Here is a 14,872-nt window from a genome sequence, read left to right on the forward strand (position 1 = left end):
GGAGGTGCTGTCACGGCTGCAGAGAGAGCAAGAAAAGCTAAGTTGCTGAGCAGAGCACTTAGCAGATCTACACTAAGTGTTTTAGGTACAGTGTCTGAATTAAAATTCTGTCAACCCATTTTACAGGTGGAAAAGCGGTGACTGAGAGTTCTTTCAACGGCCCCAAGTCGCACAGTAAGGAGAGGGAGAAAGGGTCTGCTGGTGTTTCCAAAAGTTTGCCAGGAATTACTGGAGTTCTACTATATATGCAAAGGTATATATGCATATACACATACACATAAATATTAGAACATTTATTTTAAAAAATACATACTCCTAGCTCCCTGACCAGGAACCCCGAGGAGGAGGGAGCTGGGCACTGGCTTTTTTTTTTTTTTTTTCTTTTTTTCTCTTGATTTTTTTTTTTTTTTTTTTTTTTTTTTCTTTCTGGATGAGGGAGTAAGGCCTGCGGGCCCATGGCACCGTGCAGCGCCGCCTCTGAGCAGCAGAGGGCGCGCCGGGGCGCCGCCAGGTGACACCCCGCAGGACCCAGGGCCCAGAAAGGATGCCGACCCCTCCTCGGGACCCTGGGAGCCTGCCTGAGGAAGCTCTTGAACTGTCGCGTCCACTTCGCGCGGCCTCGCCGAGCGGGAGCGCCGGCCCGAGCCCCTCCGCGCGCAGGTGGCACGGCAGGCGGCGCGGGGTCCCGGGCACGTGAGGCCGTCAGGGTTCCAGGTGCGGCCCCCTCCAGGTGCGTCCCAGGCCCGGCGGCCCCCCGGCGGCCCCTTACTTGGCGTAGTAAACCCAGCCGTCCTTGGTGGTTCTCTGCTCCCAGCCCGGGGGCAGCTCGTCCTCGCTGTCCGTGTCGTCCAGGCCAGCGTAGCGCAGGGCTGCCATGACGGCCGAGGAGGCGCTCGGTCACCTACTCTCTCGGTCGCCCGCTGCCGGGTCTCCGCGCCCAGGAACTCACTCGGGCTTCAACCAAGCGCCGCGCGCGGCCAGACCCAAACGCTCGCGCCTGCGCACTGCGCCGCCCCGAGCCGCTCCGAGGACTCGGGAGCTAGAATCAGGTCTCCCGCGTTTCGCCGCGGCGGGCGTAAAAGGGGCGGGGCCTGGGAAGAACGGGCGAAAGCACGGGAGGGAGAGCGTACTGCCGCTCGGCTGGAAGTAAAAGCCGGCGGACGCTCCGTTACCCTGGAGATGGAGCTGAGCTTCGTCCACCTCCCGGCCTTAGGGAAGGGGCGTGGGCCTCCAGTCCTGGTCCAGGACTCCGCCCGTTGCTGAGCGACCCGTAATTACTTCCGCGTTGTTCTGACCAATCCTGCTGGAGCTCCTGCAAATGAGCATCCTGGGAAATGTAGGCCAGGCCCGGCAGGCATGCAGAGCGGAGCAGAAATGAGGGATGCGGGCACTGGTTTTCTGGGCTCTGGCCTCTCGGTCTTTCAGAACGTTATGAAGACCGGATGCTCCTGCTCAGAAATTCCAGAGCTTCCCATCACCCAGGCTGACTCAGACGCTTTGTTGTGAACGTTATAAAACGTGGGAACTTGAAAAATCAAAGTTCCCGCACCTTCTAACAGCCACGTCTTGGAGAAGATGCTCGCAGCCGCGGCACGATTCTGTTCATAAAAAAGGGGCGAACGTTTCTAAACAGCTTAATTCGGGCCAAGGGTTCATAGACTATCTCTTTCCTAGACCCGACACCTCCGTGAGGTGAGCAGTTAGAAGAAAGAAGAGCAGGGGACTAACTGGCAGCCGAGACGATACTGCTGCCCCACAATTACCCACTTACACGCCTGCTCCTGACTACACTGACAGAGCACCACATCTTACGTGCCTATTTGTGTTGCTCACATTTAGTGAAATGCCTAGACCTGCAAGTTCACTGAATGAAATAAATTAAGGAGTCAATGTGATTTGGTAGGTTTGGCCCTCTATAACTCAACCTGGTTTAAAACAAATTCCCAATTTACAAAGTGAAGCACCTGCAAGTATGCTATCAATATCCTGTGTCAAAACTGGAAGTGTAGGGGCGCCTGGGTGGCTCAGTGGGTTAAGCCACTGCCTTCGGCTCAGGTCGTGATCTCAGGGTCCTGGGATTGAGCCCCAGTCATGCTCTCTGCTCAGCAGGGAGCCTGCTTCCTCCTCTCTCTCTCTCTGCCTGCCTCCCTGCCTGCTTGTGATCTCTGTCAAGTAAATAAAATCTTAAGAAAAGCAAAAACTTCAAGTGTATCTTTAACTTAGTTTTGCCTAAGCTGTTTTCCAAAACATTCCCCAACTGAAACTTGCAGAAGTTTCAGAAGGGAAGTCTACCAACCAGGATTCCCGTGGCCTACGTCTCAGAAAAATGCAAGCCTCCATCTCAACAGTTATGTATCTTTAATTTTTTTTTAATTTTTTTAAAGATTTTATTTATTTATTTGAGAGAGAGACAGTGAGAGAGAACATGAGCGAGGAGAAGGCCAGAGGGAGAAGCAGACTCCCCATGGAGCTGGGAGCCCGGGACTCCAGGATCATGACCTGAGCCGAAGGCAGTCATCCAACCAACTGAGCCACCCAGGCGCCCTTAAAATTTTTTTAAATACATATTTAAATAGGTGGGGGTGTGGGGAGGCAGGGAGCTGTGTTGTTTTTTACCTTCAAGTCCTGAAATTGATAATGCTTTGGGATTCCTGCTCTTTATGCTTTTTAGGGAAGAGATTGCTGTCCTTTGAAGGTCCCCAACTGAAAGCTAAGGTAATGAAAATATATTTCAGTCTTAACAGGCCCTCTATGGCATCTCAGACCTATGAAAACATCACTCTCCAACCCATATACATGTAAATAAGTTTAATTTATTAATATGCTGCTCTTCTGCTCACTCCAATTTAACCCCTTGTCTCTGTCACCCAAGCCTGTCATGGCCGGCGCAAGAAATCAACCAGGAATGTGAGGATAAGAGGATGGTGAAAAGAAATTAAGAGACAAAGAGATGGGGGCAGGAGAAGCACTGAGAAGGATGTCCAACAGTTCTGATTTTATTCCATTTATAAGGCAGATCACAATAGAAGGAGGAATACATCAGTATCTAGTCAGATGACAGCAAATTCCTAAAACAAGTTTACATTAACTACAAGCAAACCTCGTGATGCCAGGTAGTCACGTCTAATGCCATCAGCAAGACAATCAACCAGCCATTGGGTTATGGGAGGTACAGGAACAACAAGGACCAACTAAGAATTCATGACCCTGACCACATCAGTAGGGAGAGCGTGTGGGAAGTCACGAAGGTGAGCACGCAACACATAGCACAGATACTTTCTCAGTGTTACTCTAACTTTCCTGTCCTTAACCCCTTATCAAGGTGTCCAGACTTTAAAGGAGAAAAAAGTCAGGGCCTGGTTTGATCCACAACTCCAACCATGCCATAGCCTCCAACACAAGACAATTTATTGTTTTGATATAAATAGAGATTAGGTCACAGTGACCCCAAATAATGGGGCGGGGAATAAATGGAATCAAACGGAATCAAGCTGAGGAGTGTTAGTCTTTCCAATCATAATCTATAGCTCTGCTCAAGGATGGACTGCTTAGCTTTATCCCTGGTTGCCCTCACCAGAACCTCTCTGGGCACCTGTTCTCTAGGACTCAGCATCAGACTACAAGCATCGTATCTTCCCCCAAATTTGCTAGTGGTCCCCTTGTTAATAGTCACAACTTCTAGGTGAACCCTCTGCTCTTCCTACCACTTAAACTATTCCCTCAAACAGGTGATGCTACAAACATCAGGGTTTCTCAGCCTCAGCACTACTGACATTTGGCACCAGATAATTCCTTGTTCCCGGTAGGAGTGGAGGGGTGAGGGGTCATGCCCTGTGCATTGTAGTATACTGAGCAGCATATCTGGTCTCTACCTGCTAGATGCCAGTGGTGCCCCCCACCAGCTGTAATAACCAACAAGTCTCCAGGATGTTGCCAATTATGCCCTCACTGGAGAACACTGATCTACATTGACAGTAAGCCAGAAAACTACTAACTCATAAATTAAATGCTGGATGTATTTAATATGTTGAAAAGACCCTTCCCGGCCAATGATTCACAAGGTGGTATTCAGACCCTGCTGGTTCAGGCTGCCAATTCTCTAGCACTGTCTGAGGACACATGTTTCTTCAATTCCTAGTCACTCTGGAGTTGAGACCTACGGGGTGACAGAAGTCTGGCTGAGTGGCCCAGACACCAATAATGGCCCCAAATGGTTATGAAGACCTAATTTTATTCCTCTCTTCCTACTTTTTATCTGTGGCTTCTATCAGAAGATTAAAAGAGTAAGACACAAAGGCATTTGAGGACTTATGAAGATAGGCATGCCAGATTTTAGGGTTTCCTGTCTTTTGGCTTCATTCAAACTGATATTGTTTTAATAGTGCTTATTTGATTGCAAGCAACAGAGACTTAAGCAAAAGTTTATATCCAGGGTGTGCATGAGCTAAATTAGAATGTTATCAGGACCTTAGGGAGCTCAAGGACAGGCTCTTTTTTTTTTTTTTTTCCCTGTTGTGTTCATGGTCCCTCACTCCCCACTCTCTGCTCCAAAGTTAAATTCTCCTGCTCTCTCTTTACTGGCCTCGTCTGTGCACTGCCAGTTCTTGCCCCTTGAACTTTAGCTTACACGTGGCTTTGACGTTGGTCTTATAAGGATCTGTAAGAGGGTGAGCTCTATATGGTGTATAGATTATCATAGGTTTGAGGAGCCTTAAGTTTGAGAATGAGCCAAGGTCCTCAATATTTTCCCCCTAAGAGAGCCTAAAGAATGGTTTGCTTTTGTATAAGCCAACTAAGTCCCACTGATGGATAGTGAGGAGATTTTTTAAAAATCCAATGTGTGGTTATACAACTGCACACCAGATGGCCCTATGTGCCCACGATTTGAAAGGCTAAAGACCAATTCCTGACCAGCATTTCTAGGTTTGAACTCTTTTTGTCTTTGAGAGAGCATTTACACAGTAAATGGATGCACACAGATCGGCAAGTGGATGCTAAAAGCAATTGGGCGCTACTTACATGGTGGACACAAGCTTTAGTGGAACATCCCCAGGGCTACATTTTGCTTCTTTTTTTTTTTTTTAATTTTCATTTATTTATCTATTTATTTGAGAGAGAGAGAGAAAGTGAGAAACAGGGTCTTAGTGGAGGGGGAGGGGCAGAGAAAGAGGGAGAAGACGACTCTCAGATGAGCAAGGAGCCAACAGGGCTCAATCCCAGGACCCCCCAGATCAGGACCTGAGCTGACGGCAGATGCCTAACAGAGGCAGACACCCAGGCACCCCATATACCCCATCCCTACCCCCACCCACATTTTTTTTAGTTCCTATCATTACTGCGATGATGGTCATTGCCCTCCGCCTCAAACACACAAACAACCCAACAATTCTGTAAATCTGCTCTAACGGAAGTCGTCAGTCTTTGGGACATTAACTTTTTTTTTTAATTTTTTATTCTTTATAAACATATATTTTTATCCCCAGGGGTACAGGTCTGTGAATCACCAGGTTTACACACTTCACAGCACTCTCCAAAGCACACACCCTCCCCAATGTCCATAATCCCATCCCCTTCTCCCAACCCCCCTCCCCCCAGCAACCCTCAGTTTGTTTTGTGAGATTAAGAGTCACTTATGGTTTGTCTCCCTCCCAATTCCATCTTGTTTCATTGATTCTTCTCCTACCCACTTAAGCCCCCATGTTGCATCACCACTTCCTCATATCAGGGAGATCATATGATAGTTGTCTTTCTCTGCTTGACTTATTTCGCTAAGCATGATACGCTCTAGTTCCATCCATGTTGTCGCAAATGGCAAGATTTCATTTCTGTTGATGGCTGCATAGTATTCCATTGTGTATATATTGTTTATAGCAGCAATGTCCACAATAGCCAAACTATGGGACATTAACCTTTCTGTGTTGGTGCCAAACGCAGTATGCTTATGAGACCTGAGAAGCCTCCTGGCTCCTCTGACAAACTTCTCGTGGAAGGTAACCAGTGAGGAAGAATACTGAACGGGCTTCCCAGAGAAAACTCCCTCTGGTCAGTGTGGCCTTACATAGGCAGGTGTGTTGGGATTTCACAGATTCATTCGAACACACAATGAGTGAGGAAAAAGTTATGTCATGTGTCTGAGAAAAAAAAAAAAGAAAGAAAAACGAAACATCCCTTGCAGTCAGAAACCAAATCAATTCAGATAAGACTTACAGACATGCAGAGAACTATGGTTTGAGGGTTTTAAGAGAAGTTTGAACCAAGATGTACAGGTATACAGAGACTAGGGTGAGTTCTGGTGGTAGGGTTTCCTGTAATTATCTTTGGAACCGAACTCAGCTCATGTCACTTACCAACTTTCTTTATTCTGTTACTACCCCTGTTTTTACAGATGAAGAAACTGGGGCACACAGAATTTAAGTAACTTGTCCGTGGTCACTCAATGAACAAGAGCCAGCAGGCTCTGGCATTAGAATCCAGACAAGAAGTCTAGCCCCAAACTCATCCTCTCTACCAACATTCTCCTGTGTGCTATCTTTCTAGAATAGAGAATCCTCAGTACTGGGGTGCCCAAGGGTTTTTGTTCCTCCATGAGAAAATGAGGGAAAAAAAAAAAGTAAAAGAAGTGAATTGTTCATAAAGCTAACTGTGTTTTTATTGAAAGTGCTGTCTTTTTATTTTCTAGGACACTGTATCTGTTCTACTTTTATTTATTTATGGTGATCTAGTTTATTCCATTCTCCCAACGTTTTATTATGAAATTTTTCAAACGTTGAGAAAAGTTGAGACAAGTACAATGAATGTCCATATCACCATCTCACCGAACACACAGACCTAGACACACTCATTGTTAACCTCCTGCCACATTTGCTTTAAAGAGACAGAACTTGATTCCCTGAGCATTAAGAGTGATTTTGTTTTCTTATGAGAGTCTTCAGGCCTAAGCAGGAAGGCTCATTTTTCTCTAGGCCACACAGCTAGGCACTCTCCCCCGCTGAGCACATTTCTACTGCAGTGACATCTCCAAATCAGACCCTCACATTTGGAAATGTCATTTAATTTACATTTCAAGGCCTCAAATTTCAGTGTAGTTTTACTATATTACTGCTAACTTGGCACCATTCTCGAAATTCCATTTCAGCTTAATTTCATTCCTGGCTACTCTCTGCCCCCAAGGAGGAGAATGAAGAGTACCCGAGGAGAATGAACTGCACGGGAGGCAGCGTGTTGCCCCCCAGTCATTTAAAACCCGTGGCGAGGAGTCCATTCCATGTAAAGCGTTCCGCCACCGGCCTGGAGTGTCCTGTTTTGGTGGCCAAAGCTTCCAAGATGTTGCTCTGATCCGTGGCTGTTGCAATCTTGCAAACGGATTCTTCCAAAGATTTCAGACCCTGGAGCCCAAGAGTCACCCCAGATCCTGCCAGATGTGCACACGTAAATACACCAGAAGAAGGGGACATAAAAAAAAAGGAACAAAGAAAAAAGGCGATGACTCCAAAGCACTCAGCATAGTGCCAAGCACAAGGCAACCTATGATTCCTAAATGTTGTATCACAAGACATTAGCTCTCGTCATTGTTATGACTGATGACTAGAGGTGGACATTAAGCATTTTGAAATTCAACCATGAAGCACAACTCTGATTTTAGATCTGACTTTAAAGTATGTGCATAACTGTATGATTTTACCAGCATTATCACTCACATACACCATTATGACAAACACGCAGAGGTGGGTATAATCAGCTCCACTCTATACAAGAGATAAACTAAGGTTCAGATTAGCAAAGAGAGCACGGACTTGGCCACAGAGCAGAGACGATGCCCAGGTCTCTCAGGTCTAAAGTCTGTACTATATTCTTAACCACCTTGTTCTACTGCCTCCTATGTGTCGTACAGGAAATCTGAACTCAGCAACGAAATGAACTGTGGCTATGTGCACTTATGGGATCTTCCAGCGTATTTGTGGAAAATTCTTTCAGAAAGAAAAGAATCACATGCTCTCCCTGACACTCCTGCCACTGCCTCTCACCCTCTCCCACAGCTTCTCCACAAAGCCTGTCTTCTGTCCGCAGTGGGCACCTTGATCAGAACCGGCTACTTAAAATGCAAATCTAAACAGCCATTCCCTTACGTGAAAATGATTTCCTGAGGATATAAAATAAGCAGGCGAGGGCTTCTAGAGTAGAGAGCATTTCAGAGTAGTAGCAGCAAGTAATGAGAGAAAGGCTGTCATAGTATCCACTTTGAATTTTGAAATTTGTACATGGATTATGGAGTCTCAAAAAAATAATTTTAACTAAATACATGAGCATATATGTATACTCATGTATTTAGTTAAAATTATTTTTATGTTTGCATGTATGCATACGTATACATGCATATATATATACACATATAAATGTGTGTGTGTGTGTATATATATATGTTTGTGTGTAAATATATACACATATATATATATAGAAAACATTTTCTTGGCTCCCCTGTCTCCAGACTTCACTTCACTTTGACTATGGTATCAAGTACAAGCTCCACAGCCTGAACTTTTGTGAACTGGTCCCTGTTTCCATTCACAGCCTCATCTACCTCCTTCCCCTTCTTGTACTTGAGGCTATTAGAAATAAACACACACAGAAGCCTGTCCCTTATCTCTGGTATTCTCTGCCCCTCATGCTCTTCCTTCCTTCAACCACGTGATTCCTACTCTCTTTCTTCACTACCCTTTGTGTGTGCCACAGACCTGTTTGACATCTATGGTTCTTTCATAGAATAATGCCTTTAAGTATATAAAATAAAATACATAAATCATAAAGGCAAGTATGTTGAAATACAATTATTAAAATATTATTAAACATAAATATATTATTTATAAATATATATCATTATAATTATTAAAATATTAACAAAATTGTGATATAATACCTATAATACCTATATGTCATTACTTTGCCTTAAATATAGAGATCTGCTGGCAGGTCTATTAATCACCATAGTTTAAAAGCACTTATTAGCATAAACAATGTTCCTCCATCTAAGGTCACAGACTCCTTGAGTTTTGTCCTACCCAAGTTATGAATCCTTGTTCCCTACTTAGCTGTTCCAGGGACCTCTTCCAGAAAGTCTTCCGGGAACTCCCAACAGAGCTTACTGACAGCTGTGGTAGCCAGCCTCCAAGCTGGCCCAGGGATTCCTGCCTGGTGTTCTTGCTCTCATGTAATCGCCTCCCACAGTGAAGAGGGCTGCCTGTGTCATGGAAAGGACAATGTGACTTCAAAGTGACAAAGCAAGCCTTCATCACAAAAGACACTATGGCTTCCTCCTTGCTCTCCTGTGGATCACTTGCTCTAGGGACACCAGCTGTATGACATGAGGGTGAAGAATGGAGGTCCCCTGCCGGTATCGCCTTGCTTGCCATGAGCGAACCATCCTAAAAGCAGGTCCCCAGCCCTGACCAAACCTTCCAGTATATAGTCTTGACTATAGTCTTGACTGACACCTTGATGTAACTGCATGAGAAACCCTGAGCCAGAACCATCCTGCTAAGCCATTCCTACAATCCTGACCCTCAGAAACCGTGTGAGATTATAAACATCCATTGTCAGTTTAATTTCAGGGTAATTGGTTAAGCAGCAGTAACACTATAATTAATACACCCTCCTTTTGCTGTCACATAGGTAGAATCACATATTTCCCTCCATGTAGCATTTCGTATGTAATATTGAAGTTGTCTGGTTATGTCTGTCTCCTCCATGTCTGTAAGAACCATCAGATTAAGCACTGTGCCCAGCTCCACTCATCTTAAAGTCCTCAGCAGCCAGCATGCAGTCCAGCAGAGCCCTTTGCCCACAGAGACATTAGTCAAAGCTGGATTGGCAGCCATGGTTTTCCTTCTTGCATATCTCAACACAAGGGTAACTTCATTAGGCCTCAGTTTGCCCATCAGGAAAATGGAATAATGTCAATGCTTTTTTTGCCTCTTGGGGGTGAGCTGAAGATTACATGAGTTCATGCTCATAATAAGGTTCCATTCAAGGATTGTTGCTATTATTAATTATTAACAAGTCGTTGTGGGGCCCCTGAACATTAGTGTTTCCATCTAATGGGGCCAATAGTCCCAGTGAATAAGAGCTAATATTCGTCAAACACATACTATGTTCTAAGCACCGTGCTTAGCATTTACATTCTCCCAGCCACCCGATGACGAAGGTCAGCTATTATCCCCACTTTACAGATGGGGAAATTGAGGCATAGAGAGGTAGAGCTGGCTTCCGAAGCAGAGAAGAGGCAGTGCCACGCTAGAACCTAGTTTTCTCTGACTATTCATTTCGGCAACGTATACATCACATGCTCCAAAAGAACTTGCAGTTGTGAATTTGCAGGCTGTACAATCCCGTTTTCAAACAAAGGATCCTTTCTGCTCTTTGCCACTGTGCTGCCCTCCTGGGGCCCCAGAAGGGTGAAGGGGTAAGAGGATACTGGAGTCTGGGAGGACATTTCTGTTCCTTGGGTTTCCACACAGTGTCTCATTTCATGCTGGAGCCTCTGATCTCCACTACCTCTGTTACATGGACAAGCGTATCCAGGTAAGGACATGAAATTCCCACAGCTGCTCCTGGAACCGGCACTCCTAACCGGTGCTTAGCGTAAGACTAGGTGTTTCAGACTCCTAGTTCAGTAGGTTTCTGGTACAGCATCTGTTTACTATGTATCAGTTCTCTAGGCTCTGACTAATCACAAAAATAGATACTCAAATGGCTTACTGAAATCGGGTAACATCTATCCCTAACAGATATTGGTATCTTGGGTGAAAAACATGTGACACAAACTTAAAACGGATGTGTCTTTGAAGTGAGGTGTGTGCTTGATGCCCCTGCCGGCTGGCAAATGGATGTGATGCCTGGAGTGCAAATAGCTTTCTTGGATCATGAAGTGAGGTTTACACCCAGGGAAGTGATGAAAGCCACAAAGAGGCTAGGTCCCTGACAATGTTACAGAACTCTCATGCCGACTCTTTTCTCCCAATTCCATATTTATATGCCAAATAAACTGCATGTATTTAAACCACTATTAAGTTGGGTGTTAAGTCACTTGATTCAAGAAGTCCAACCGACCCACGAAGTTCAACCACATGGGCTTCCTTTGCTTTCTACATTCTAGAACATTCTTTTTATAATCTACTATGCTGCTTCAGTTGTCCTTATTCATTTATCAAAACGAGAGTATGAATTTTTGCCATTTTCATGAGTTTTTGGGAGAAAGTGGCTATTAATTTATGTATCCAACCTACCGTCTTGAATCAGAAGTTTGACTTCATGATATTTTAAGAAAATTAAACAGTATAATGAATAGGAGATTCCCAGAACAATGCCTCACCCAGGGCAGACAATAAATGACCACAATTATTGTGTCTCATTATCACTGTTACCATTCTTATTGCAAATGCTTTCTCTGGTGCTCCTATCTAAAGGCCACAATACATGCAAATTGAAAAAACAAAAGGCCCCGTGCCATGCATATATTTTATATCTGTGCTAATCCAAATCAACACACATTTATTGATTATTTTTTCATAAATCAAGAGAATATTTGTAGTGACAGGGAAATTTAAATAGCCTGACTTAGCTCCCCTAGGCAAATACAGTATGTTTTGTTGACTTAGCAAAAATAAAATGGATCACATGCAAAAAGCCATTCCCCTGCCATCCCATTTTTCTCCTGGGCTATGTACTTCGAACCATGATCAAATTCTTACAAAAAAGTTCAGAGAGAGATGCAGCAGGTCTGTTCCTCAGCACCGTGTGTGTGTGTGTGTGTGTGTGTACGTGATGGAGGAGACGACAAGGGCCGTGAGGGCGACTTGGGCCCCAAGGTCTGACGGAGCTGCACTTGAACCCTCATTTGACCTCCTATTTCCAGCAGGTGCTTGGGCAAAAATCAGAACTTCAGCCTCCATTTCTTCAGCTGAAAACACAAGGATAATTTATTTCCTTCCTCTTTAAAGCTCCAAATCTCCTTCAAAAAAAAAAAAAAAAACAAAAAAACAGAAAAAAGAAAGAAAGAAAGAGAGAGAGAGAGATTCTCATCTTTTCATCTTCACCTTTCTCTTTGTCCCAGTGCTTTCTGCATCTCTAGCAACTGCTAAAAATAGACCCACAACCCAGCGGGGGGCAGCATGATGGGCGCTTAGCACCTGCGTACAAGTCTCACTCTGCCACTAGCTGGGTAATTGCATTAGACTCCTGTTTCCCCATCCGGAAAGTGCAGGTAATGTTAACACCTGCCTCTTGGGAGGGGGAGGGAAAGAGCACATGCAGTAACGCCTGCAGGGGCTTAGAACGGAGATTGCTACATGTGAAGTAACCATGCGCCAATAATACAATGTGGCAGGCCCTGTGCTGAAAACTTCATGTGGATTATTTCACAAAACTCCTATGAGATCAATGCTAATATTTTCCCCCATGTTGCCACTGAGGTAGGAACAGGCTAGTAATTCTCCTAATTTATCTCTAGAGCATCAATGATGGAAGCCGGGTTTGAAATAAGGAAATCTGCCCACACAGTCACTGTCTGGTCCACTGCTCTATGGCACCAATCTGAATCAGCTGTAGTGCTAAAGGCAATTAACTCAGTTGTTGAACTGTCTTCAGTTTTTTGCATTGATTTAAAAAACATTGAGAAATTATTATGTTTGTTTTCTGAGTCAAGCATAGCAAATAGCGGCCAGTATTATTCGGCTCCTACTAAGCACTCTAGACATTAAACACACTGAGGGGTGCCTGAGTGGCTCAGTCAGTAAAGCATCTGCTGCTGGCTCAGATCATGACCCCAGAGTCCTGGGATCGAGCCCTGTATCTGGCTCTCTGCTCAGTGGGGAGTCTGCTTCTCCCTTTCCCTCTGCTCCTCCCCACCACTTGTGCTCTCTCTCTCTTTCCCAAATGAAGAAGTAAAATCTTTATAGACATTAACTCATTGAATCTCACAACCACCCCTATGAGGAATACACTATTGATATCCCCATTATACAGACTGGAAACAGAGGCTAAGAGAGGTTGGATGTGAAGTACTAGCAAGTAGAAGAGATCTGGTGCCCCAACTCATACTGTGAAGTCATACTTCTTCTGAAGACATGGTCCCTGCCTTTAAGGAACATAGAATGTGCGCGGGGAAGACAGCCGCTTGCCCCTGCTCCTCCTACTTCAGTCTCTATTCCCTCACTCCCCTGGCCACTTTTAGGCTCAGAGGAACATTCTAAACAAATACTCAGAAATTGCCTTGCACGGCAGCTTACCTGTGTCAAAGCTGAGCACTCGAGCCACTTTGCCCTCCATGGTGACCACCCTGCCCTCGCCCTGGCTGTAGGCCGCCGTGGCCCACCTGTGGGACAGCACGATCTCAAACAGCCTCCTGCTGCGCTGCACTGGAGACATCACAGCTTTCCTCATGCAGGGCTCGATGTCCATCTTGTAGGTGTTGAACGCTGGATGGAAGATGATCTTCATTACCACAAGGACAGGGTAAGAGACTTGAGAGCCTGGGTCTCCACTTAAGGAAACCCATCATCAAAGCCAACAAAACTGTGATTTTAACAATACATGATTTTAACAACAAGTCAGGAGACTAATAGAACTTCTCACAATGGGTGCTAGAGCATGGGAATGATAATTAAACTGTTGTCTAAAATTTTGTTTGTGAACAGCTTAATAACAAAGAAAATGCTTGGGTATAATCCATGTTTGGGTCTTAACCTGAGACCAGAAAAAAAATTACAGCTCTGTTTTGATCAACCTCTAAATGAAATTTAGCATTTTCTTCCACTGTGAAAGTAATCACAGTAGTACCCCTGACTTTGATTCCAATTATAATGCTGGGTGTTTTCAAACGATATTATAGTTGTTGCAGAAATCTCAAGCATTGTTTATGCTTATCACGTCTCTGAAATTAACCAAGTTATTAGAATTCATATCGTTTACCACCAGATCTTACATAATGCATTGTTAAAGAAGCACATATATTCTACTCATGCATTTTTTTAAAATATTTTGATAAATGTATTTTAATTCTATCATTTTATTTGTTATCTCATGTACTTTATCACTCGCATTTTTAAAAATGTAATCCTGAGGAAGTTCCTGTGGTTTTCTCACTGTGAAGGACTCCATGGTGCAAAAAAAGTTCGGATTTTATATAAATTTTATATCAGATTCCTGGGTAGCTCAGATAGTTAAGTGTCTGCCTTTGGCTCAGGTCATGATTCCAGGGTCCTGGGATCAAGTCCCACATCGGGGTCCCTGCTCAGTGGGGATCCTGCTTCTCCCTCTAGCTCTCTCTCCATTCCTTATGAATAAATAAAATCTTAAAAAAATAATTTTTATATCAATAGTTCATTTCTGACATTTCTTCCTCTAAAAGAATCATCCTATGAAGTTTGTACTTTTTCTATCCCCATTACTGAGATGGGCTGACACACAGAGAGGGTAGGCAAGTTTTCAAAGATCACACAGTAAGTAGCAGAACTTGCCTCTGAAATAAGGCCCCCTACTCTTAAATATAATGTTAAATGGCCTCTTAAGTTGTGTTCCCTGCCCTTAAGGAATTCATAATCTGCTGAGATAGATATGTTCTACCTCCTTTACTGCCTTCTGCATACAATTCCATTTCCTCGCCTACTTCCATCCCAAGGAAATTTTCTCCATCTGTTATCACATCACACAAAAAATAAAGGTAGATACATTTTCATTAAATGCAGATAATATATTGAGAATGGTTTAGTCTAAGACCCTCTTTGGCAGACCCGAGATGAGGAGAGCACCTAAGTTAACTCATCCTACGTATAGATTAATTTGGCTCTGAATTTTAAAGATTATATGGATTAGCTGGGAG

General features: G+C 44.2%; 1 protein-coding gene across 13 annotated transcripts in view; it reads right to left on the reverse strand.

The window, feature by feature from the left end:
• Positions 1-9,189, reverse strand: part of WWOX (WW domain containing oxidoreductase) — a 958,224-nt gene extending 949,035 nt beyond the window's left edge. For 4 of the 13 annotated variants that reach the window (XM_082711173.1, XM_082711171.1, XM_082711172.1 and 1 more), the window contains exon 1: positions 770-1,254. In XM_082711173.1, coding sequence (XP_082567299.1) covers positions 770-876 — 107 coding nt within the window. In that variant the 5' untranslated portion in view covers positions 877-1,254. Of the gene's footprint in view, positions 1-769; positions 1,270-9,082 lie in introns of those variants that run through there. The other 9 variants (XM_082711176.1, XM_082711177.1, XM_082711166.1 and 6 more) reach the window with 7 other exon arrangements.
• Between the last annotated feature and the right edge of the window lie 5,683 nt (positions 9,190-14,872).

Source organism: Mustela nivalis (genome assembly GCF_964662115.1).
Source record: "Mustela nivalis genome assembly, chromosome: 18".
NCBI lineage: Eukaryota > Metazoa > Chordata > Mammalia > Carnivora > Mustelidae > Mustela > Mustela nivalis.